Source organism: Plecotus auritus (assembly GCF_963455305.1).
Source record: "Plecotus auritus genome assembly, chromosome: 2".
NCBI classification, from domain to species: Eukaryota; Metazoa; Chordata; class Mammalia; order Chiroptera; family Vespertilionidae; genus Plecotus; species Plecotus auritus.
The window spans coordinates 173274640-173299242 of record NC_137771.1 but is presented as its reverse complement, the minus strand read 5'-3'; the positions used below and the strand labels follow the sequence as shown (position 1 = coordinate 173299242).

Here is a 24603-nt window from a genome sequence, read left to right as displayed (position 1 = left end):
GAAACATGGGATTGGGGCAGGAGACCCGGGGCGGGAGACCCAGTTCTGGAGCCAGTGAGAGAGGACAGTTTGGAAACTTCAGAGCTGTTGCATTCCATTCACGTCTCACAGGGTCCTATGTGGGGAGAGAGAGGAAGGTGGTCTGCTTTATTAATCAGTTCTTATGAATTTATTAAATAATTACCATTCCTTTAAGCATTGAACCATAGACATTTTCCTACAGTTCATATACATCTAATAAATCAACATTTATCTACACTAATAAAAGAGTAAGATGCAAATTGACCATACCTTCATGACACCCACCAGCCAATCAGGAGTGAGTATGCAAATTAACCCAACAAAGATGGTGGGTTAATTTGCATACACAGGCACCGAGCAGCTGGGGGCGGGATGCTTGCATCTTCACCATGGCAATGACACAGGCTTCCGCACCACCCCAGCCACTCCAGGCCTCTGGGCAGTGTGGGAAGGTGGAAAGGTGGCTCCGGGCCAGAGCGAAGGTGGTGCCGGCAGCCAGGGGAAGGGAGGCCCATTCTTGCACGAATCTTTGTGCATCGGGCCTCTAGTTTCTCTATAATTCTGATTGTAAACTTGATCAAGCTCTTTGAGCCATGTAATTAAAACTGTGGATAGCATGCCAATCTCCCTCCAATGCTTTAAGCATCTTTAAGTAGGCAGAACTCAAAGTATCTCAGTGGTTAGTGTTGCTCTTTGGAGCCGTCTTGACTTTTCCTACCACAGGTGTCAGCTGCCCTGCATGCAATCCTGGTTCCTTTGGGTGGAGAAGACTGTTGAAGATCAATGTCTTAGTAACAGGGACAAGGGGTGTAGGGGAGCTGGTGGTGGGCAGAGCTTTGGTTATGACAAACATTTTGTAGTTAAGGCTCTTGAAGTCTGAGTGAGACTTGGCTTATGCTAGGGAGTAAGATGGGGCTCAGGAAGGCCCAAGCCTCATGGATGGAGGGAGGGACAAAGGAGGAAAAGAACCTGGTCAAGAGTGCGCAGGGGCAAACTTGACCTTTCCTGCATTGGGTGCTCAGGCTTCCCAGGGCCGTGTGATTTTGGTTAGGGAAATAGGATAGGGCTCCATACAACCGCCCATCCAGACAGTGAAATGCAGTGAAGGCACACGTTTAGACAAAAACGAGAGGTGAGAAAGTAGAGAAGTGGGGGAGCAGGATGTGTGTATATGGAACTGTCTTTGGAGTAGTTTGTCAGCAAACGGAAGATTTGAACGTCTACCTGGAAGGACATAGTAGGAGAATATGTGTGACCAAAGGAGACAGAGGTGGGGGAGATGCTGCCAAAGGGGGTACAAGGTGATGGGAAGGATCCCTGAGAAGGCAGGAGCGGTGGGTGCAGTGCCAGGGTCGCCTGGAGAGAGCAACTCAGAATTGGGTAGGGGAGGCCTCAGCTCAGTCTTGGGCCTCTCTGCCCTCTGCGTTTGCAGCAGCCCTGGGCAGGGCTGGGCTGGGCTGGGCTGGGCTGGGCTGGGCTGACAGGCTCAGGGAGGGAGGGCCAGTGGGAGTGGTCTGCCCAGTCCTGCTGGCTCTGAGTTCCTCTTCTCATCTACACCCCTCTCCAGTGCCGATACCTGTGGGGATACAACCCCTTTGACCAGGGCTGCGCCAGCAACTGGTATTTAGCAATTTGTGCACCGCTGGGACCCAAGTAAGTTGGCAAACCAGAGGTCCAAGCGGTGGCCCATGGGGCCGGTGGGGTGGGGGGAAGCTCGGTCATCTCTCCTGGCCTCTTAGCATAGCTCCCAGACCCTCACACTCACTGTTCTCTGAGGTTTCCTTCAGGGCATTGTGGGAACCTCGGGAGCCTCCCTACTTCCTTGCATTCTTGTCCTAAGAAATGGAGTGGAGGGATACTGCAGGCCGGATGAGACCAGCCCCAGCTCCCTGCAGGGCCAAGCCCTGGGCTATGTGTTCCCTAAGCTGAGGAGGCCCGGGGACCAGGCCAGGGGGGCCACTACCCCTTGCATCTGGCTTATTGCTCCCCAGGTACATGGCCAAAGCTGTCTGGCTGCAGAGAGTGGTGGAGCCGGACTGGGTGCTCATGCAGAACCTGCATTGCCCAATGTGCCCCTCTGCACTCAACCCCTCAGTCGTCCCTGGGCCTGCATCTGGCCACCAGCCCCAACTTCTGGCTCTCCACAGACCAGGAAATGCTCCCCCAGGGAGTGGGGAGGCTGCAGCCCTCCAGGAGGTGAGTAGTGTGTGTGTGCTGGGAGAGGGGTGCCTTTGGATTGTACAGGTGCTGGGGGGAAGCCGCCCCCCCCCCTGCCATGTTGGGCTGGCTCTGAAGCTAGAGCACTCAAAGCTCAAGGGAGGGTTTATAGACCTGAGGAGTGCGAGAGGTGGAGCCACAGTCCTCCAGGTAACACCAGGGCTTCCTGGAGACACAAAGCCCACCCCACGCACTTGCTGGTTCGTCTTGGGCAGTCACTTACCCTTTCTGAGCCCCAGTTTCCTCAGCTGTAATGAGGACTAATGTAGGGGGTCCGTTTCCTTTATTTAAAGTCATTGTTTTCCTCTGAAGTCCAATATATGAAACATATGGAGGGAAGTCCTAGGAATGATTTGGGGGTGCCGGGACATTCTAGGATGCCAGCTCACTCCCTTTGCTCTGCCTGGGGGGTGGGGGATGGCAGCTGGACTGTTTCTTGCTCCCCAGCAGGTGGGCCCTGAGCTGTGGGGCAGGGGCTTGGGAAAAGACCCCACACGCCCACTCCGTTTAGCTCCACGCAGGCCCAGTGCTGCCCCTGCCGCGGGAGGCCCCCAGATGAGGCTTGCCCCTTCTCACCCAGCGATGCCAGGAGTCCCTGCACCCGAACCTCACCTCCTGAGCCCCGCCCTTGGTGGGAATTCCAAGACGGCCTCCTCCCCCAAAGTCCATTAAACACCTTCTTCTACATTGCTCTGTACGATGTGCGTCTGCTGTGTGTGTGACCTGGACGTGAGGACCCTGGAGGACGGAAGACGGGAAGGTCTCAGACACTAGTTGGCTCTGTGACCTTGGCAAGACACTCGGATTTTCTCATTCTTAATATGGGCGACCATAAAACCACAGTAGCTGTCCTGGCCACCTCCCTTCGAGGGCTGTCAGGGACGTCAGCCTCGGGCAAGATCCGGCCCAGCCCTGCCACACCGCTGTCTGGCTGCAGGGGGCGCCCGTTGCCTGGGAATGCGTCAAGCCTGGCCTGGTCCAACCCCAGGCATTGGAGCCACCTGGGTGGGTTGGGACTGGCCCTCCGGATGCCTCATCCCTGGAGGTGGAGAGTGGGGGTCTTCTCCTCCATAGTCCAGCCCTGCTTCTTTCCTGCTAGTCCCACCTTGGTCCCTCCCTGATGGTTAGTCAGGTCCTGTTCCCGGGGAGGGCCCCGGGCCCTGTGAGTCTGCGGCCCCTTGAGGGTGTGGTGTATGCGGGAGTCCACAGGCAACTGCGGCTCCCCTTGGACATAATGGCACCTTCCTGAAAGGTGGTCAGGGCTGGAGTGAGTGAGGTGGTTCGTGCAAAACAGGTGGCACACAGTAGGCACACAATGAACGCAGCAGTATGATTGTCGTTATTTTCTCCACCACACGGCTAACAACACCCAGAGTTTCTCCAGAGAACACCTTCTCAGAATTACCTGGGCCCCCAGGCCACTGACCCAGAATTATGGGGTGGAGGGGAGGGCGAGAATTTGAATCGGAATTTTTAGCAAGTGCCCATGTGATCCTGCCATCCCGAATTCTGGAACTGCTGCCTTAGGAGGAGACGATGGGGAGCAACCACACTGCTTCCCTCGGAGCCAGGTGAAATCTGGATGTGGTGAGGGTGAGGTGCTGCAATGAGCACCATGGGGGCCTGGGGAGGTGGTTGTGCCTGGGTGAGCCTGCACATGCTTGTGTGTTGGGGGCAGGAGCTCATGCTCCAGGTGACCTACAGTGCAGGACGCGCTCCGGAGCTCATATGCGGAGCTCCGGAGAGACGGCCTTTCCCTCCTCCTCCCAACTCCACCGGCTGCAGCAACCAGGGCCCTTCCCTGTCCAGCCCCAGCCTCACCAGCCACTCTGGCTCTGGCTCTGCAGGCTCCTGGCCAGCCTTGTGCAACCCCAGCGACTCCAGCTATTTCTCATCCCCTTTGCCCTGGTCCCAGTGTCTCCCCAAACCCCAAGCCCCCTTGGGGTTCATGCTTTTTCTCAGCTCTCATCTCTGCTTAAGTCAGCATTGCCCTTGGGTTCTGGGGAGGGGTGCAGAGTACTGCTCCCCGGCAAACAAAGGGGCAGCCCAGTTTGGGCCTTGCTGTAAATAGCTTAGGTGGCCACAGTTAAAATTCCTGGAGCCCGCATTTACAAGTAACGCTGAAGCAGCCTCAGGTAGCCTGGGAAGCCCGCTGCCTATGGTCACATGACAAAGGAAGGAAGGTATGAGGCCTTTTCGGCCCCTGAGCCTAAGTGTGTATGTGAAACACGGAACTGTGTGAGTCTCTTGTCTGTGTTCAGCTCAGCCCAGGCCGGTGAAATGGGGCACCCACAGAGCTCTCAGGCCCAATCCCGAATGAGAGTCCTTGGGGTGGCCTGGGCCTGGTTCAGAGTGGAAGAGATCCAGGAACCTGGGCCAAGGCCTGGATGGGGAGGTATTCATGGAACTGGCTGGTTCGGGAGTGGCATCTACCTGGAGCCCAGCTGTGCAGGGGGCTGAGAAGGCCAGCCCCAGGGTCTGGGCAGGCCTAGTCCTGCCCTGCCCACCCCCTCACTGTCCTGACTGGTGCAGAACTGGGTGGCTGGTCATCAGGACTTCACTTACCAGTGTTAAAAACAAGAATTCAACTGAGTAAACTTGAAGATCTAATTGGCTTTTTTATTTTTAATTTTTTTATTTTTACTTTAAAGATTTTTAAAATTGATTTTTAGAGAAAGAGGAGGAAGGGAGAGGAGAGGGAGAGACAAAGGGAAGGAGGGGAAGAGAAAAAGAGAGATATCAAATATGAGGACATTGATTAGCTGCCTCCTGTAAGCCCCCTGCCAAGGATAGAGCCCGAAACCCAGGCATGTGCTCTGACCAGGAATCGAACCAGCAACTATTCTGTGCCCAGGATGATGCCCAGCCAACTGAGCCACACTGGCCAGGGCCTAATTGGCTTGATCACATGATTCATGAATTGCACAGTATCCCATCTAGCATCTAGAAGGGTGCTCTGAGGGGTGGTATAAAAAGGAAGGTTTTTATAGGAAGAAGAGTGGGGCAAGGGAGCTATGAGCAAAAGAAAAGAAAGATTATTTTGGGGCCTGAATGTCTTTTTGGGGGGAAGAGAACAGGAGGGTTTTGTCATTCAGATTGCCTTTTCTTTCTATGGGGGATGGAGAGGGCCTACCTGACAGATTGTATTATTGATGCTTGACAAGAAAATTCCAGACTGAGTAAGATTACTTTTCTGGGAGAGGTTGAACTGCAGTTAGATCAGGTATTAAATCTACGTTTGGCACGAGTGATGCCGTTTTGAGCCTGTGGTTTTCCCTTCAATACCAGGTCCCTGCCTCCAGCTACATAGGGGGTTCTCCCCGGCTCAGGCAAGGCCTTCCAAGTCCTAAGCCAGGGTGAATCATCTCCTTGACAGCCGGAGCACAGATGAACTTTCCTCAGATTCTCAAAGGCCTTGACCCCTCCTGCTGTGGGATGAGGATCCTGGGTCTCTGTATTCCCCATCAGCCTCAGATTTCTAGGATTTCGGCTCCTCTAGGGGTAAGTGGGACCTAACCCACCTCTCTTTTGGATCCCCCACCCCCTTTCTGTTATGCATGGGGGCCCCTCAGATAGTCGTTCCTGCCGGGCGGGAGGCCTCAGTTGAGCAGTACCCACCTTCCTTTTCTCCTCCCTCCCCCTTTCTGTTGAACTTGCCCTGGATTCTCAGACGCACCTCTTGAAGTCCCACTGATAAAAGGAGGGGTGTTGTCAGGGTCCATTGCTGGAATCTACGCTCCACACATCATGAAGCCATGCTATCCCTGCCTTCCCTTGGGCTGCAGCCAGGGAGTGACCCCTACCCTACCCTGGATGGGTAACCCAGCAGCAGCCACCCCCTCATCACCTCTAGAGCTTTCCTCATGGACCTTCTAGAACAGGGGTGGGCAAACTTTTTGACTCAAGGGCCACAATGGGTTCTTAAACTGGACCGGAGGGCCGGAACAAAAGCATGGATGGAGTGTTTGTGTGAACTAATATAAATTCAAAGTAAACATCATTACATAAAAGGGTACGGTCTTTTTTATTATTATTATTATTTCAATAGTTTTATTCATTTCAAACATTTTAACAAGAAGAATGTAAACACTAATTATTATAATTTGAAACTTCAAAAAATGGAGGAATCATAGCACAATAACATACCTTATATTGAAGATGGCAAAGGCAAAATAAAATTGCCTAACAAAGGAAAGGTACAAAAGCCTTTCAAATTAAACTTAAATATAATAAAATAATTTAAAACTAAAACAAATAGAAAAGAACAAAATGTGTAAACAGTAAATGCGGTTAGTGGCCACAGTAGCGTTACTGATATCGCATCCGTATCAGCAAAAAAATGCAGCCGCAGCATGGCTAGTGTGACATGTCCTCTGTGTGTCTTTTTTCCTGCTGCGCGCGTCCGCAGTGGGAAAAAAAACTGCAGTGGATACAAGCCCTAAAAGCTGAAAGTCTTTGCTGTTTTATTAACAAGTCATTGTGATGTACAGAATGTGGGAACAGGAAAAAATTGTGTTTGAGTAGAGCTCTTAATCTTACCTCAGAAAGGCTCTGATACTGTGCTCTCCAGGGGCGTGTCTCCCTACATCACCACGATAACGTGTCTACGCATTCCCAGGGTGATGTCGGGGGACGCGTCCGTCCGCGGGCATTACAAGGAGCCTCTGGAAGACTGAGAGGTTGTTCCTTCTACTGAATGGGCGGATATAAATCCGCCCACTCAGAAGAAGGAGTTGCGGCCGTGTTTCCCGACGTTGCCATGTTAACACTGCTGCTGGTGAAGGAGCGGAGGGGAGAGCAAGAGAACCCTCTGCTCTTTCGGCTCCGCGGGCCGGATAGAACAGCCGAACGGGCCGGATCCGGCCCGCGGGCCGTAGTTTGCCCACGGCTGTTCTAGAAGGTCAGGGCATGTGGGGTGGGAAGAGCACTGAGCTGGGAGTCAGGTATCACTCAGCTCTGCTACCGACTAGTGCTGTAGGAGCACGTCTCTTCCTCCCAGTTGGCCCAGGTTCGTTGTCTATACACACGGTGACCATGGCTACCTCCCAGGTGGTCACCGGGACTCGGGGGTCCCTCCACGCCCCATGTGACAGATGGGGACTAGACGGGGAAGGGACTGCTTAGGATGATACGGTCTCCGAGGCAGGGCACTCTCCGTTTTCCAGGCTCCCTCCCATTCCTGCCCAGGGGACCATTGCAGAGGAGGAAGGACTACGGCAGTGACCACAGGGCCCTGCCTTCAAGCCCCCATGCCTCAGAGCCAGGCCCTGCATTTCAGCACAAGGCTTGGGAAGCTGATAAGAAGTCCGGGCTTAACTCTGTCTCCAGCCCTGTGCTGGGAGCGATAATGACGCCCCGCTGCCTCCCGCTCAGCCCTGCCCTGCTCGGCCCTACCCGCCTCACCCAAGGGGCCCTGCAGCTGGCTGAGGGTGGGGCAGGCCAGGGGCTGATGGGGCAGAGGAGGCTGCAGCAGTGTCCTGACATCGGGGGCCAGAATCCTAATACCTCGCAGGGCACAGGCCCCTGCCTGGCTGACCCTCCTGGGCACCTGGGCACAGCGCCTGGCACCCCGGATGATGCTCCATCAGCACCGTGTCCTCCTCTTTAGTCCCTGCATGCAGAGCGTGGCTGGAAGGACGTGGCCTGGGCTGGAGGTTTGCCAGGGCCCCATACTGGGTAACGGAACTTTTATTGAGCACCTTCCGTGCCAGGTTCTGTGCTAAGTGGTTCATAAGATCTCCTTCAACCCTCTGACGTTGTTATTCTCGTTTTAGAGATGAGAAAGCTAGCGCTGAGCAAACACCACTTCCCCAAGGTCGCCCTGCTGCTGTGTGGCAGAGCCCAGGCCATGCTGGCCTTTCCCATCGCTCTGTGCTCCACGGCAGCTCTGCTCCATGTCCATTCAGAGCTCTGCCTGGTTTCCCCGCTGGAGATGAAGACCTATCCCATAGCACCATTGCGAACATTCGTTATGCAGAGCATGCAAAGAGATTGGCACGTGCACTGGCCCATGGCAGGTGCATAATCGACGGCACAGCACGATCCAGGGGCTTCAGGATGCCGGGCACATGGCAACAGCAGCCTGCTCCTGCCCAGTTGGGTGTGAGTTTCCTAGTGGCCGGGCAGCAAAGGTGAAGGATGCTGCTTCATAGAGGAGTTTGTGGTGGCATTTTACAGAAAAACGAGCAGCATTGCTGACTCTGGGCCAAAGGGGAATGGAGGCCGGGACTAAGTCTTCCAGGGAGCAGCAAGATGACCACTCATGGGCTCTGCCCTCCCACAGGGAGTTATTGTTAAGACAGCACCTTGTTGCCCTAGCCGGTTTGGCTCAGTGGATAGAGTGTCGGCCTGCAGACTGAAGGGTCCCGAGTTAATTCCTGTCAAGGGCATGTACCTCAGTTGCAGGCTCTTGGCCCTGGTCAGGGGCTGCAGGAAGCAACCAATCGACATGTCTCTCTCACATCAGTGTCTCTCTGTCTCTCCCTCTCCCTTCCATTCTCTCTAAAAACCAATAAAAAAAATATCCTTGGATGAGGATTAAAAAAAAAAAAAAAGAAAAAAGAAAGCACCTTGTTTCTGGGTTTTTTTTTTGGGGGGGGGGGGGGTGGAGTGGCAGAGTGCCCTGGGCTGAAGGAAATCCAAGCTATGGTGTTCTGAGCCCTGTGTCTGGGCCACACTGAGCACCTCTGCCCACAGCTCCTGCCCAGTCTGCCTGCTCCCCGCTGTCTCTCCGGACCTGTCTGCCTCACCTCTTCTCACCTTCGCATTCTGTCCTTTCTCTCCCTGTTCCTCCTCCTCCTCTTGTCACTGCCTTTCATGATCTTCCTACTCTCTCTGCCTCTACCCGCACCCATCTTTCCTGGACTACAGCTTCCAGGAACACAACGTTAACCGTCTGACTTTCAAGTATTAACTTTTACCTGTGGTTCCTGGAAGCCCCTGGGCCTGGGAATGGAAACCCACAGAACTCCGGGCCAGGCCTGCACAGGGCGCCTTTGTCTCTGACCTGGGCTTCCTCCTCCCAGCCAGGCACACGCTTACCAGGCCGCTTTCTGGCCGGCCTGTTTTGCTGCTGAAATTGGGGATTCCCAAACTGGAAAGCGCCTACTGACTATCTAGCTCATTTCTCAGTGAGAAGAAAACCGGGGGAAGGTTCCACAGGGCTTTCCCCAGATCACATGTCTCACGAGAGGCCAGGCGGGGTCGGGCCCCAGGTCTCCTGCTCAGCCTCCCGTCACCCCAGGTGAGAAGCCAGATGGGTCAGAGGCCTGGATTGACTCCTCCCTCCCTTGGAGGCCTAGTAACTTGGCTCTGGTGACTAAAATCACAACAGCCAGGACAATAATAGCATCAGTTTGAATGCTAACCGTGGGCTAAGTGCTTTGCTTGTATTATCCATGTGATCCTCAAAACAGCTTGGGAAGAAGATGCTGCTGTTCCTTTTTAAAAATTTATATATATGTATTTTATTTCAGAGAGGAAGAGAGAGATAGAAGCATCAATAATGAGAGAGAATCATCAAACAGCTGCCTCCTGCATGCCCCACACTGGGGATTGAGCCTGCAACCTGGGCATGTGGCCCTGACTGGGAATCAAACCGTGACCTCCTGGTTCATGGGTTGACACTCAACCACTGAGCCACGCTGGCTGGGCGCTTCTGTTCCTTTTGTGGACGTGACCCTGGCCATGTCTCCCTATCTGCAAGCAGAGTTTTCTGAAGGATCCTCGCAGCTACTCCTGCCCTGACTGCCAGGGGTTCCACGACTCAGTGACCAACGGAGGACAGTCCCTGGTCTGAGGACAAGCCCTAAGGTGGACGGGGCCCTGTGCAGGACTTCTTCCATGGCCCACGAGGGTCCTTTACCTGAACCTCATCTGGCCCCTAATAGTGGGGGTGGGAACATTAGGTCACCAAGCCAAAGCACTGACCCCTGGGCAGGACCCTTGGCCATCTGGGCTGGGAGAGGCCCCTGCCCAGCAGTTCCTAGATACCTGTTCCCCAGGCACTGGCAGAAGCGGGAGGCATGCTCCCGCCCGCCCTTTCCTGGCCGGGCAGTGGAACGCTGTGGAGAGAGCGCAGACTGGGCGTCAGGAGAGCTGGGCTGGAAAGCAGGCTCTGTGGTTCCTGGCCACGGCCCTGGGAAAGCGCCTAGCCCCTCAGAGCCGCGGTCACCACATCTGCAACGGGAAACGAAAGCCATGCTGCCCCTCTCAGCGCGGCAGGTCGCATGGCGCTCTGTGGAAGACTCTGTACGTGGGCTTCCTTGCGCAGGCCGCACCGGGCAGGTGTGGGCGGCTGTCAAGGGAGCAGTGGAGGGCCAGACTCAGGCTTGGGAGCCCGGCAGGAGTAACTCCCTTTCCGTTTCGTCTCCGTCTCCCTTCTCTGGGCCTCCTTTTGCAGACTGTGGATGTGAGTCATTTGGAAGTGGCCAAGGATGGACCATCTTATTTTAAACCCCAGACAGACTACGCCTGGGTCACCTTCCTTGGGTGACTTCTCAGCTCCCTCTCTCTCCTACCAAGTATCTGTCCCCGGGAAGGAGGTGGCCGAACTCAGGGCAGTAATGTGGGCGCCTCTGCTCCCAGCTGGCACCGCCGTCTGTTAGCCACCCCAGGCGCCTGGCCTCAGGGTGCCCTGGCGTGGAAGCCTCTGAAAGGCCTCCAGGTCTGGCTGTGCCCAGCTCACTCTGAACCCTCGGCAGGGACTTGGGCTGCACGCATCTTGGCCAAGAGTTTCTGTCGGCCTTGGACACAGTCCAGACCAAAAAGTAAAGGAGGTTTGTTCTTGAAGCAGAGACCAGAAGTAGGCACACAGAAGGCTCTTTGCTTTGGAGTTGCAGCTTTAAAAGGTTTGCTTTCTTTAAATATCCTGCTGCAGGAAAGAAGCCCAAACCCAGACATTCCTGAAACACGAGTTCCAGGTGGCTTTAAAGGAGCAATTTGTTTGGTTTCCGTCCCACCCTGTTTCTGCCCAGTGAGTCTCTGGCACTTGTCCCTGGGGTCTGTGGAGGGTCCACACCCATCCAGCCTCACAGGAGGTTTCCTCACCACCAGAGTCAGCCCCAGGGTCTCTGGTCACAGCTGGGCCCCAGTCCCAGGAGAGGGTCTGTGCACTTCCAATTAGGGAGTGAGGCCCCTTTTCCTCCATCCTTAGCTGCGTTGACACTGCTGACCACACCCCCTTTCTTGAAAATTCTCTTTACCCTTGACCTCAGGAATCAGACGCTCTCCTTGCTCTCCTGACCTCCAATGCTCTGTCTATGCTTTTCCCTCTCACCTCCTACCAGGAAGTCTTCCAGGCCCCCTCCTCAGGGCAGGCCCCTCCTCTGGGCAGGCCCCCTCCTCAGGGCAGGCCCCTCCTCAGGGCAGGCCCCTCCTCTGGGCAGGCCCCCTCTTGGAGAACTCACTCATCTCCTGGCCCTCAGAGGTGCTGGGCCCGGCCAAGACTCCATCTTCAGGCCCTCAGGCCCTGCCAGTGCCCCATGGATTTTCTTCTTTCCATTTCAGCTTTCCTGAGATATAATTGACAAATAAAATTTTTATATACTTAAAGTGTAAGCCTGGCCAGTGTGTCTCAGTAGTTGAGTGTTGACCCATGAATCAGGAGGTCATGGTTTGATTCCCAGTCAGGGCACATGCCGGGTTGCAGGCTCAATCCCCAGTGTGGGGTGTGCAAGAGGCAGCTGATCAATGATTCTCTCTCATCATTGATGTTCCTATCTCTCCCTCTCCCTTCCTCTCTGAAATCAATTAAAATATTTTTTTAAATATAAAGTGTGCAATGTGATAATTTTTTTAAAATGTTGGTAACATTTTTTTAAATATAAATATATATATTGTATTGAATTCATACATGAAGGGAGAGAGAGATAGAAACATCAATGATGAGAGAGAATCATTGATTGGCTTGATTGGCTGCCTCCTACTGGGGTTCGAGCCCACAACCTGGGCATGTGCCCTTGACCAGAATCGAACCTGGGACCTTTCAGTCCGCAGGTCGACGTTCTATCCATTGAGCCAAACTGGCCAGGGCACAATGTGATAATTTGATATACATATACACTGAAAGGATTCCCACCATCAAGTTGGCCTGAATTGTCCGTGATTAAATTATTAACTTAGAGCCCCATCAGAGGCTCGGGGTCTTTCCAAGTCACAGCACTTGAGTGGGGGTTGGGGGTAGGGGAGAAGAGGGGAGAAAAAGAAGAGAAAAGGCAGATGCAGAACCAGCAATAAGCGGAGCACTTGTTAGCCTGAAGGAACAGCTGAGCCGGTGTCAGGGCCTGGATCCAGGGGAGAGGGTGTCTGGGCGTATCACACTGTCCCAAGCCCAGTTCAAAGGCTGTCCCAGAGCTAACCATGACCAAGAAAGGAGCAGGATTAGCGGGCTCCTGAGCAGCCTTGCTTGCCCTCCTTGCCCCCTGGGTAGCAGCTGTGGGGGCCATGGTAGAACTGTGGGGGTCGGGAGGGAGGGCACTGGTAAAGGGGCATCTAGAGGGGGGATCCAATCAAGGGCTTATTGTTGTCATCCAGGGAGGAGCTGACAAAGTCTGAGGCCTGAAGTGGGAGAGTGGGATAAGCATTCATTCATTAACTCATCCACTCACTCACTCAACAAAGACTAAATGACCATAATGTATCCAGGAGGTACTGAAATTAATTTTTTAAAAAGAGTATGTTCTGCTAAAACCGGTTTGGCTCAGTGGATAGAGCGTCGGCCTGCGGACTGAAGGGTCCCGGGTTCAATTCCGGTCAAGGGCACGTAACTTGGTTGCGGGCACATCCCCAGTAGGAGGTGTGCAAGAGGCAGCTGATCGATGTTTCTCTCTCATCGATGCTTCTAACTCTCTATCCCTCTTCCTTCCTCTCTGTAAAAAATCAATAAAATATATTTTAAAAAATAAAAAAATAAAAATAAAAAGAGTATGTTCTGTCCTAACCAGTTTGGCTCAGTGGATAGAGCATTGGCCTGCGGACTGAAGGGTCCCAGGTTCAATTTCTGTCAAGGGCATGTACCTTGGTTGCGGGCATATCCCCAGAAGGGGGTGTACAAGAGGCAGCTGATAGATGTTTCTCTCTCATTGATGTTTCTAACTCTCTATCCCTCTCCCTTCCTCTCTGTAAAAAATCAATTATATATATATATACATATATATATATATATATATATATATATTTTTTTTTTTTTTTTTAAAGAATATGTTCTGCCCCAGCCAGTTTTGCTCAGTGGAAAGAACATTGGCCCGAAGATTGAGGGTCCTGGGTTCGATTCCGGTTAAGGGAACATACCTCAGTTGCAGACTCGATCCCTCACCTGGGCTCCTGCAGGAGGCAACCAATCGATGTGTCTCTCTCACCTGGATGTTTCTTTCTGTCTCTCCCCCTCCTTTCCACTCTCTCTAAAAAAATCAATGGAAAAATATCCTCAGGTGAGGATTAACAAAACAAACAAAAATAAAAAAGAATATAACAATTAAGTGTTAGTTTAAAATTATACATATGTATTTTTAAAAGACTGAAAACAGCCCAACCAGTGTGGCTCAGTGGTTGAGTGTCACCTATAAACCAGGAGGTCATAGTTTGATTCCAGGTCAGGACACATGCCTGGGTTGCGGGCTCTATCTCCAGTGTGGGACATGCAGGAGGCAACTGATCAATGATTCTCTCTCATCATTGATGTCTCTCTCTCTCTCTCTCTCTCTCTCTCTCTCTCTCTCTCTCTCCCCCCCTTCCACCCTGAAATCAATAAAAAATATTTTAAAAATAAAAATCCTATATAATAAAAGTATAATATGCAAATCGACTGAACGGCCGAACAGCAGAATGACCATCTGGATGACCATCCGGGACCACACTATGACACCCATTGGTGCCAGGCCAGCCAAGGCGGGTGCAATGCGATTGGTCCAGGGCCTGGCCATCGCCCCATGATCTCCCGCAGAGGGAGGCCCAGGCCACCAACCGGTGGGCTGCGGCGGACGGGCGGGGCCTCCCTCTGCGAGGGAAGCCCGATCCCTGGTGCTGGAGGGAAGCCAGTGCCAAGCCGGTGCCGGTAGCAGAGGGAAGGAAGGCCTACTCTTGCACGAATTTCGTGCATCGGGCCTCTAGTAAGTAAATAAAAGACTGGAAACAAATTCGTCAAATGCTCATGGTCATGAGCAAGTGTTTCCTAATTAGGGGGCTTCCAGGTATAAGGACGCCCGATTTCAGACCCAGCTCTTCTGCACCTGGTTGTGTGACTGACTACAAAGCCCTTCCCATCCCGGCGCCTTTCCCTCATCTGTGAAATGAGGGTGTGGAGCCAGAGGATCTGTCCCTCTTTCCAGCTCTGATGTGACCTGAGACCATTCAGGCCAAGGTTTAAGGCCGTTTCAATAGCCTGGCTGAGGCTGCTCTGCTTTGCTTTGGGCGCTGTGCCCACCCCACTGCACGGCCCTCTCCTGGAGGGCTCCACGATGGGCGGGAGAGGCCACCCACAGCCTGACCAGCTGTCTGGCACCTCTGATCTTGAATTAGAATCATGCCTCTCCTCTCTTTACACCCGCTTAGCACCAGGCAATACTGCAGCCTGGTGACCACGAACAGAGGGGGCTGTGGCCAGAGCTGCTGCCTCAGCCTCAGCCGGGGAGTGAGGGGGCTAGCCAGGCGGGGAGGTAGCAGGTGTTGATTACCTGTCCCCCCTGGTACCAGACGCGATGTGAGTTGTTCTGTAGGTGTCAGTGCATTCATCCTCCACCCAGCCCAGGGTGGGAAATTGGATTATCACCTCCCGGAGGAGGAGGGGAGGCTCAGAGAGGGATAACCATGGCCAGTCGCACAGCTGGGAAGTGGGCTCCAGGATTGGAACCGGATGTCTTATCAGGAGTCGACAGCAGCCAGAGCCCTAGGCTGCTCCTCCGAGGACTTGGGAGGGTTTCCAGCGGCTGTAGACCCTCTTGCCCCAACTGCCAGGATGTTGCACGTGGTGGCGGGGGTTTAAACCCATTTCTGATTCTACCTGTGGAAACACATTTCTCTCCCTGGAAGATCCTCCTGGCAGAACTGCTCTCCCCTTCTTGTTCTCAGGCCTCTGGTCACCCTGCACCCTGACTTCCCAGTGCCTCTGTCATCTCTCTGTGGAGGCTGTGCTCCTCGGGGGACAGCAGCTCTCGAACAGGAGAAAACGTAGTCCCTGCCATCCTGCTGGCCCCTCATCCTGTGCTGGTTCCAGGCACCTGCTCCTTCTTTTCACAGCTTCCCTATCTGTAACTGTCCTTTTCCCAGCCTGCTCCCCACTGCCCCACCGCCCCGCCCCCCATACCTTTTTTCTTCCTTTAAATTTTAAAATAGGAGGGCAGGGGAAATTATGTTCATTCTTCTACCTGGCCGCAGAGTTTCAGACATGCATTCAAGGCAAAAAGTAATTTCTTGTCAAATGCTATTGCTTTTCTGTTTTGACTACTGGATTATAATATTTTGCTAATGTTCTGGAATAGTGTGGGTTAATTTGCCCTCCTTGAACAAGGCTGAATACCTAAATACCATAATAACACTTTCAGTGTGAACATGCCTTTGACAACTTGGAATGTAACTTGGTTGCAGGTTGGGGGCTGTGAGGTACCAAGCGGAGAGCGTGAAGGGCCTTCTATGCTGAAGGTGCGGAGCCCAGTTAAGGATTGTTATATGCAGGCCCCATTGCACCAACTTAATGGACTTGTTTTTGAAGAGATAAAGCTCCAGTCCCCAAACACTTAAATCCTGGTGAGGACAGGCCACTCGGAGCTCATGGAGTCAGGCCCCGCCTGGCCACATAGCGCCAGAGGCCTGAGCTATGCTGAAGAGCAACATTCTGCCCTCACTCCTTCTCCGGGTCTCAGCCTCCCCAGCACTCGGTTCTCAAGTACCAGCTGGTGGGAGGTGTGCACGAGGACAATGGCCTGAAGGTGACACCCAGGATGAGCTGACTCTCACTTCACAGTCAGGCCTAGGGCTCCCTGTCCCCTGAGTCCCGGTCTCCTCTCTGGGGATGGGTCTGAGGTGGGCAGTAGGGAGGGCCCTGCTCCTGGCTCTCCAAGTGGCTAGTGACTCCCCCAGGCAGAGGTTTCCCCACGGCTCACAGCCACTGCCCATCTGCCTAGGACGGGCGTGGGCCCAGGCTGCCCATTCGTTACTGCAGGGTCTCCCAAAGCATGCTGCAACAGGCTGCAGGACTTCGTATTTTAATAATTAAACATTCACTGTAGTGAGCTTTAGAAAAGGATATAGCCAGCTCAAAGGAGGCCGGACCTGACCAAGAACTGAAGGATCTGGAGCCAGGAGTTTTTCAAATGGACCAATTCAAAGGAACGAAAGGGGCTGCATATATGAATCTATTTATTATATGAGCTCTGTGGTTTGTTTTTTTTTAAAATATATTTTATTGATTTTTTTACAGAGAGGAAGGGAGAGGGATAGAGAGTTAGAAATATCAACGAGAGAAGCATCGATCCGCTGCATCCTGCACCCTCCCCACTGGGGATGTGCCCGTAACCAAGGTACATGCCCGTGATCGGAATCGAACCTGGGACCCTTGAGTCCGCAGGCCGACACTCTATCTACTGAGCCAAACCAGTTAGGGCAAGCTCTGTGTTCTTTAGCAACATATGTTTTGTATAAAGTTAGATGATTAAAAGTTGATTTAGTGACAAAAACCAAATAAAAAATACAGCAGGTGATGTGCAGGCCTGATTAAAACTGTGATGGGAAATAGAATGACTGAAGTTTGGGAAATGATGTTTTTCCATTTAATGCTCACAACAGTCCTGAGAGTAGGTGTTATTGTCTTCTTTTATGGAGGCAGGAACAGGCCCAGAGAAAAAAGGCCAGTTGCCCAAGGTCACTCAGTGAGGGGGTGAAGGAGCCAATCAAGGGCCAGGACCAACCTTTGGTGGGGTGCAGGGGCCCGGAGAGAGGGCTCTTCCCAAGACCAGGGGCCCGTGCGGCCTGCTGACAGTTCAGTTCACCTCTCCCTTCGTGAGCTGTTTCAGGCAGGGGCTTGTCTTTGGACCAGAAACAGTTGACTTAGACGGGCTGACCTCAAGTCTGTGGCAGAACAGATAGCAAGGCTGATTGGGGATTAGGGAGGGGTGATGAGAAGGAGAACCAGGCAGAGACAAAAGACAGGCAGCAGCCTGCCAGGCTGGCCACCACAGGGTCCAGAACCTGTGAGAGGAACTAAATAACTCAACGTGGGGGGTGAGTGGGTGGGGGGTGAGGGAGTGGGGGAGTGGGCATCCTTCTAATCATTGGTCTGACCTAGAATTGTCCTTTAACAGGCTTCTAACACCCAATCTGAGACTAGGTGAGAAGGATTTGAGTCAAAGGAAAGCTATGCATTCCACAAATACATCCACACCCACCCGCCAAACACAACAGACACTGCTCTAGCCACAACCCTCCTCCTCCTCTCCCCCCCCCCCCCCCACACACACACCTTGGGGTCAGAGGACTTCCCAGCTTGAGTGGCCATCTCAGATCTTTTGCCCTGGTGCCTCTCTAAAAACCCCTAGGGTGTACTCTCACCTTTGGGATGATTTGTTGTTAACCTGACCCTCTGCCTTTGTTGTATTGTAAAGTTCAATAGCTTTGCCCTGGTCTGTGTTGCTCAGGTTAGACTATCGGCCAGTGCACCAAAGGGTCACAGGTTCTATTTCTGGTCAAGGGCATGTACCTGGGTTGCAGGTTTGATCCTAGGCCCTGGTTGGGGTGCGTGCAGAAGGTAACCAATCCATGTGTCTCTCTCACATCGAAGTTTCCTCTTCTCTCTCCCCCCCTCCCCCTGCCTCTTTCCCTTCCACTCACTCTAAAAATCAATGGAGCCCTAATTGGTTTGGCTCAGTGGATAGAGTGTCAGCCTGTGGTCTGAAGGGTCCCAGGTTCAATTCCGGTCAAGGGCATGTACCTTGGTTGCAGGCACATCCCCAGCAGAGGGTGTGCAGGAAGCAGCTGATTGGTGTTTCTCTCTTACCGATGTTTCTTACTCTCTATCTCTCTCCCTTCCTCTCTGTAAAAAATCAATAAAATATATTTTTTAAAAATAAAAATCAATGGAAAAAATATTTTCGAGTGAAGATTACCAAGAACAAAAACAAGTTTAGTCCCACCAGTGTGGTTCAGTGGTTGAGTGTCGGCCTATGAACCAGGTGGTCATGGTTCAAGTCTGGTGAGGGCACATGCCCAGGTTGCAGGCTCTATCCCCAGTAGGGGGTGTGCAGGAGGCAGCCAATCAATGATTCTCTCTCATCATTGATGTTTTTATTTCTCTCTGAAATCAATGAAAAAATATATATTTTAAAAAACACAAAAAACAAGTTTAATAGCATAAGTTCATGCCTGCAGTTGCCAGAGACATAAATGCTGGTTGAAATAAAACTAACAAACAAGTAATGAACGTACATGATGAGCTAGCCCCATGCAAGGTGTGGATTTGTTAGGTGAAAAGGAAAGGAGGAGGCAGGCAGAGATGAATGAGTTTGGCTTTGGCCTCAAGGAACTGGGAGCTCCCTAAGGGAAGGAGAGGGGGCTTGCTTGAGAAAGCTTAAATGACCAGTCGTCAGATGATTTCAGTAAGACTTGATCAACCTTGGATGGTGGTCACAATGACGTGTGTTACCATTCCCAGAGGCTGCAGCCTAACACCAGATGTTGGGCACCATTTAACGCTGGTGGTCTTGATCCGGCATCTAGAAGGGTTCAGCAATCTGGAGAAGGGGCTGTGCATAAATTAAATAAGAGTCCAGAGATTAAACATAATTTTGAAAGGCATTTGGAGGGGGGGGGCAGAGGAACTTGGCTGAAGAAACCAAGTTCTCCTTGTCTCAGGACCCCTTGCTTTTTTTTTTTTTTTTTTAAATATATTTTATTGATATTTCACAGAGAGGAAGGGAGAGGGATAGAGAGCCAGAAACATCGATGAGAGAGAAACATCGATCAGCTGCCTCCTGCACACCTCCCACTGAGGATGTGCCTGCAACCAAGGTACATGCCCTTGACCGGAATCGAACCCGGGTCCTTTCAGTCCGCAGGCTGACGCTCTATCCACTGAGCCAAACCGGTTTCGGCAGGACCCCTTGCTTTTTATTAACACAATTTGTCCTAAGGCAAGGTGGAGATATACACTTCAAAGGCCAGGGTTAGTCTACAGAGTCCATTGTCAGATTGGGGAACTACCTCAGGCTGTTCAGGTAATAACACGTAGATTAAGATGCCCTGAGCTGTCTGGCAGCAAGCAATCATCCTTTTCAGGTTTGGGGAAATGCCTTTAGCCATCCCAGATGATTCAGCCCTTGCTGACAAGCTGGAATTGGCTTCCGGCAGCAGCCCACCTTCCCAACTGAGAAAAATTTGGTCTTACCTGTGTTGTGTCCGGCTTACTGCACAAGTTACAAAGCACATTCCTCCATGAGCCAGATGGGGTAGGAGGAGTATCGAGCCCCAACAGACAGATGAGGAAGCGATTAGTGACTTAGTTCAGTGGACTAAAGGAGTTAGTCCTAAAGGGAGGCCAATTCCAGCTTGTTGGTTTTTAAATATATCTTTTTATTGATTTTAGAGAGGAAAGGAGATAGAGAGAGAGATAGAAACATCAGCGATGAGAATCATTGATTGGCTGCCTCCTGCATGCCCTCTATTGGGGATTGAGCCCACAACCCGCACATGTGCCCTGACCACGAATCAAACTGAACCACAAGGCCAAACCCAAGCCAAAGTTTGACCTGGACATGGAGGGCACAGGGAGGGCATGGGTGGTGACTTCTGGATCTGAAGGAAAGGAACAAATCAGGGAAGGGAAGTGGGAGGTATTGTCCCTGACCGAGAAGCAGCTGCAGAAGGAGCCATCTGGGGTAATTCACACCAGAGAGTAGGGAAGGGGGGTAGGAGGTGCAGGAGGAGCTGCAGAGGTGAAGGGAGGCACAAATGGTGGCTATAGTTGGCCGAAGATAAAGATTTCAGGTACTAGGTAAGGAAAACCTCAAAACTTTCCATTCCAGAACTGCCTTTCTGTTTCAGAGATTACTCAACTTTATAATACATATGTATTTATTTCAGAGAGGAAGGGAGAGAGAGAGAGAGAGAAACACCAATGATGAGAGCAAATCATTGATCGACTGCCTCCTGCACACCCTGCACTGGGGATCGAGTATACAACACGGGCATGTGCCCTGATCGGGAATCAAACTGTGACCTCCTGGTTCATAGGTCGACGCTCAACCATTGAGCCACGCTGGCTGGGCTCAACTTTCTTTAATTTTAATCCTCACCCAAGGACATGTTTTTATTAATTTGAGAGAGAGTGAGAGAGAGAGAGAGACACATCGATGTGAGATAGATACATCTATTGGTTCTGAAAGTGCCCCAACCAGGGATCGAACTCAATGTATTTGCCCTGACTGGGAATCAAACCTGCCACCCTTTGGTGTCGAGGACAATGCTCCAACCAACTGAGCCACACCAGCAAGGGCAACTTGCTTTATTTTTTATCAAGATAAAGCTTTTGTTAATCCAATCTTATTCTTTTTACTAGCTTGAAGCTAAGACGTGGAGGGGACAGCAGCTACTACTCACGCGGTCTAGACTATGCTGTGGGAACACGGCTGAGAACCACCTGTATGGGCTCACTGAGTCTCAGTCGCCTTCAGAGGCTTCCACAATCATCTCCCCATTATACTTGGAAAAACTGAGGCACCAGATGGCCAAGCACCTTGCTCAAGGCCACTCAGCAAACAAAGGGCAGAGCTGAGATTCAACCCAGGCCGGCGCCCGGGGCCAGCTGGTGGCTTCAGTTACTGTGGCCCCTCCGTGCTGGGCACCCACCACACGCCCAGCCTTTTGGCTTCACTGTTGACACAGAGAAAGGAAAATCCTCTGTAATCCCACAACCCAGACTAACCACTATTGACATGTTGGCGAATGTCCTTCCAGTCTTTCTTCTGTCTATCAACATGCACATGGAATAAAAATTACCACCACGCCGAAACCGGTTTGGCTCAGTGGATAGAGCATCGGCCTGAGGACTGAAGGGTCCCGGGTTCGATTCCGGTCAAGGGCATGTACCTTGGTTGCGGGCACATCCCCAGTGGGAGGTGTGCAAGAGGCAGCTGATTGATGTTTCTCTCTCATCGATGTTTCTAGCTCTCTGTCCCTCTCCCTTCCTCTCTGTAAAAAATCAATAAAATATATTTTTTAAAAAATACCACCACACTGTTTCGTGATTCTTAACAGCTGTATGGATGCATAATTGACTAAACTGGACATACTGAAGGTGCACAATTTGCGAAGTTTTGACACGGGTGTACCTGTGAAACTGCCACCACAATCAAGATACTGCACGCATCTGTCACCCCCAAAAGTTTTCTTGAGCCCCATTCATATCGCCCTTTCCTCCACTCCCCTCACAGTACTGACATCATCGTGAAACTCAGGGACTTCTGGCCAGGGTCACGGCTTGGTTGCAGACACCTGGGCAGGTGCGGGGAGAGGGTGAATGCTTGAGCTCAGGCTCTCAGTCAAGGCATGCTTCGAGGAGTGTGACCAATCTCACCTTCTGCAGGCCAAAGGCTGCGTTTGACTTTGTCAACTTCCTCCGGCAGCTTGGTCTGCTCTCTAGCACCCGCTGCCCACCTCCCTGGGCTCATAGCCCGCTTCCTCTCGCCTAGCCCTCCCTCACACAGACCTATCTCCTTGGATCGGAGTCTCCCAGCTCTCTAAAGTTAACCGTGCTTCCTTCTCGGGCTCTGTAGCGTCATCCAAGAAGGTTGCTGTGGTCCCTAGTCACGGATGTTACCGGTGTGGCCCTAGCTATTGTTGTCTAATCTTGTCTCTATGACTCAGGACATCTGCAGCCTCGTTTGCTAATAATGTAAGGTGGCAGATGGAGTGAGCAGTGTGGGCGGAGGGAAGACCAACCGCAGCTGTTTTACTGGAAACTTGCTTTCTTGCAAAGACCACACTTGTCCTCCAGCCTCAGAGCTGGGTGGTGCTTGTGTTTCTGCCTGGCCTATTGGCAGTCTGACATGCCACCGATTTATTAGCAAATCAGGGGCTGACGCAGCCTTCTCTCCTCATCTGCCATCAAATCAGCATCATAGACGCTGTACTTGTAATTGTTTTACAGTTGTCATAGGCCTTGCACACACATTTCCTCTTCTGATCTTCACAATAACCCTATGAGAAAAGCAGGTACCCCTTCCCATTGCCGATGCTTGCTACACAGCAGTCTCAAAAATCAATTCCAGGCCCATTAATGATGTGACAGGCAGAATATAAACCATTAAGAAGGGAGTGTAGGAGTATATCTCTGTGACCTTGAGGTCCAAAGAATTTTTTGAAAGCACTGACTGTTAGGAAAAGAATGAACAAATCCTACCACGTGAAAATAAAGAGCTGATAACTATCAATGTAGGTAAAGCAATTGTAACAAGTGTATCCCTCTGGTGGTGGATGTTGAGGGGGGGGTGGCTGTGCATGTGTGGGGGCAGGGGGTGTTGGGGAGCTCTCTGTACTTTCTGCTCTGTAATTTTTCCGTGGATCTGAAACTGCCCACACATATAAAGACTATTTAAAAGGAAAAAAAAAAATGAAAACCTTCTATTCCTCAAAGGAAGCTATAGATAAATAAAACAAAAAGCTATAAATAAATAAAACAAAAAGATGCAAAATAGGAAGAGAAGATACTTGTAAAACATAACCAATACAAAGAACTCTTACAAATAAGTAAGAAAAAAGATAAGGAAAATGCAACTCTTTTGCAAAAGAGAAAACATGCATTGTCAGTAAACATATAAAAAGATGCTTAGCTGCTTTAGGAATCAGGAAAATGCACATTGAAGACACTAGGAAATACCGTTTAATACCTGCCAGACTGGCAAAGGGGATAGCAACTAGAATTGTCTTACCCAGGCAAGATTTGCATTTGCCCTGTACCAGAGTGGCAGTTCCCCGTGGGGCACACTGTGCAGGAAGTTCCAGGCAGCTCCCTTTGCAATGTCCAAAAGATGTGTCAGCAAGCCATATAACTTTTCAAGGTAAAATGGATAAATGGTGGTATCCTATATAATAAAAGCGCAGTATGCAAATTGTCCTCTCCACCGGGAGTTCTTCTGGGAGTTCGACCAGGGGGGCGGGACCACCGGGGGAAGGGAGGGAGGCCCTGGCCTGCAGCCGGCAGCCACTAGGGGCCCTACCAGTGCATGATTTTTGTGCACTGGGCCTCTAGTATCTTATAATGGAACATGGCAAAGAAAATGTTCAACCTCGGCTTCATTCATTCATTCACAAGTGAATTTTAAGACTATAGTGTGGAATGATGTATTCCTTTCCTGGGGCTGCCAAAACAAAGTACCAAAGGCTGGGTGGCTTAAACAACAGAAATACTGTATATCCTCTCAGGATTCCAGCAATAGCTGCAATGTTCTCACCACTCTGGAGGCTAGAAGTCCAAGATCCAAGCGCTGGCAAGGCCACGCTCCCTCTGAAAGCCCTAGGGAAGGATCTGTTCCAGGTCTCTTAGCTTCTGGTCATTCCTTGGCAGCATGATAGCAGTGTTCACATGTCATTCTCCCTGTGTGCGTGCCTCTGTGTACAAATTCCCCTCTTTTATAAGGACACCAGTCATATGGGTTAGGGCTCACACTAATGACCTCATCTTAACCTGATTAGCTCTGGGAAGACCCTTTCTCCAAAAAAGGTCACATCCGGTAGTACTGGGGGTTAGGACTCACAACACAATTTTTTTTTTGGGGGGGGGGGACACAATTCAATCCATAACAAATTTTAAAAGTGGCAAGATACATATAATGAGACAACATTTATATAAAATTTAGGGATACATAAATACTTAAAAGTTTTATGAGCCAGGCCAGTGTGACTCAGTGGTTGAGTGTCAATCTATGAACCAGGAGGTCACAGTTTGATTCCCATTCAGGGCACATGCCTGGGTTGTGGGCTCAATCCTTAATAGGGGGCATGCAGGAGGCAGTTGATCAATGATTCTCTCTTATCATTGATGTTTTTATCTTTCTCTCCCTCTCCCTTGCTCTCTGAAATATATATAAACATTTTAAAAAGTTTAATGAAAAGGAAGGGAATGATAAATGCTAAATTGGAATAGTGGTTACTCTTGGGTGGAGGAAAAAGGGATGTGATGGGGACTCCAAATGCTTTGGTATTCTCTATTTCTTAAGCTGACTGGCAAGTGCACAGGTTTGTTTAATATCCTATATAATAAAGAACTAATATGCTAATTAGACTGAACAGCTGAAGGACCTTCCAGACATCCTTCTGGATGACCTTCCAGGCGAAGCAGGGGCTGCGAGGGCTGGCCAAGGCAGCTGGGCTGAAAGGGCCGAG

General features: G+C 51.3%; 1 protein-coding gene across 1 annotated transcript in view; it reads left to right on the top strand.

The window, feature by feature from the left end:
* Nucleotides 1-21228, top strand: part of ZDHHC19 (zDHHC palmitoyltransferase 19) — a gene marked incomplete at its 5' end in the record, with an annotated part of 31048 nt that extends 9820 nt beyond the window's left edge. Inside the window, 3 exons of the mRNA XM_080654691.1 lie at nt 1589-1674; nt 2013-2217; nt 20780-21228. Coding sequence (XP_080510817.1) covers nt 1589-1674; nt 2013-2217; nt 20780-20995 — 507 coding nt within the window. The 3' untranslated portion in view covers nt 20996-21228. The remainder of the gene's footprint in view (nt 1-1588; nt 1675-2012; nt 2218-20779) is intronic.
* Between the last annotated feature and the right edge of the window lie 3375 nt (nt 21229-24603).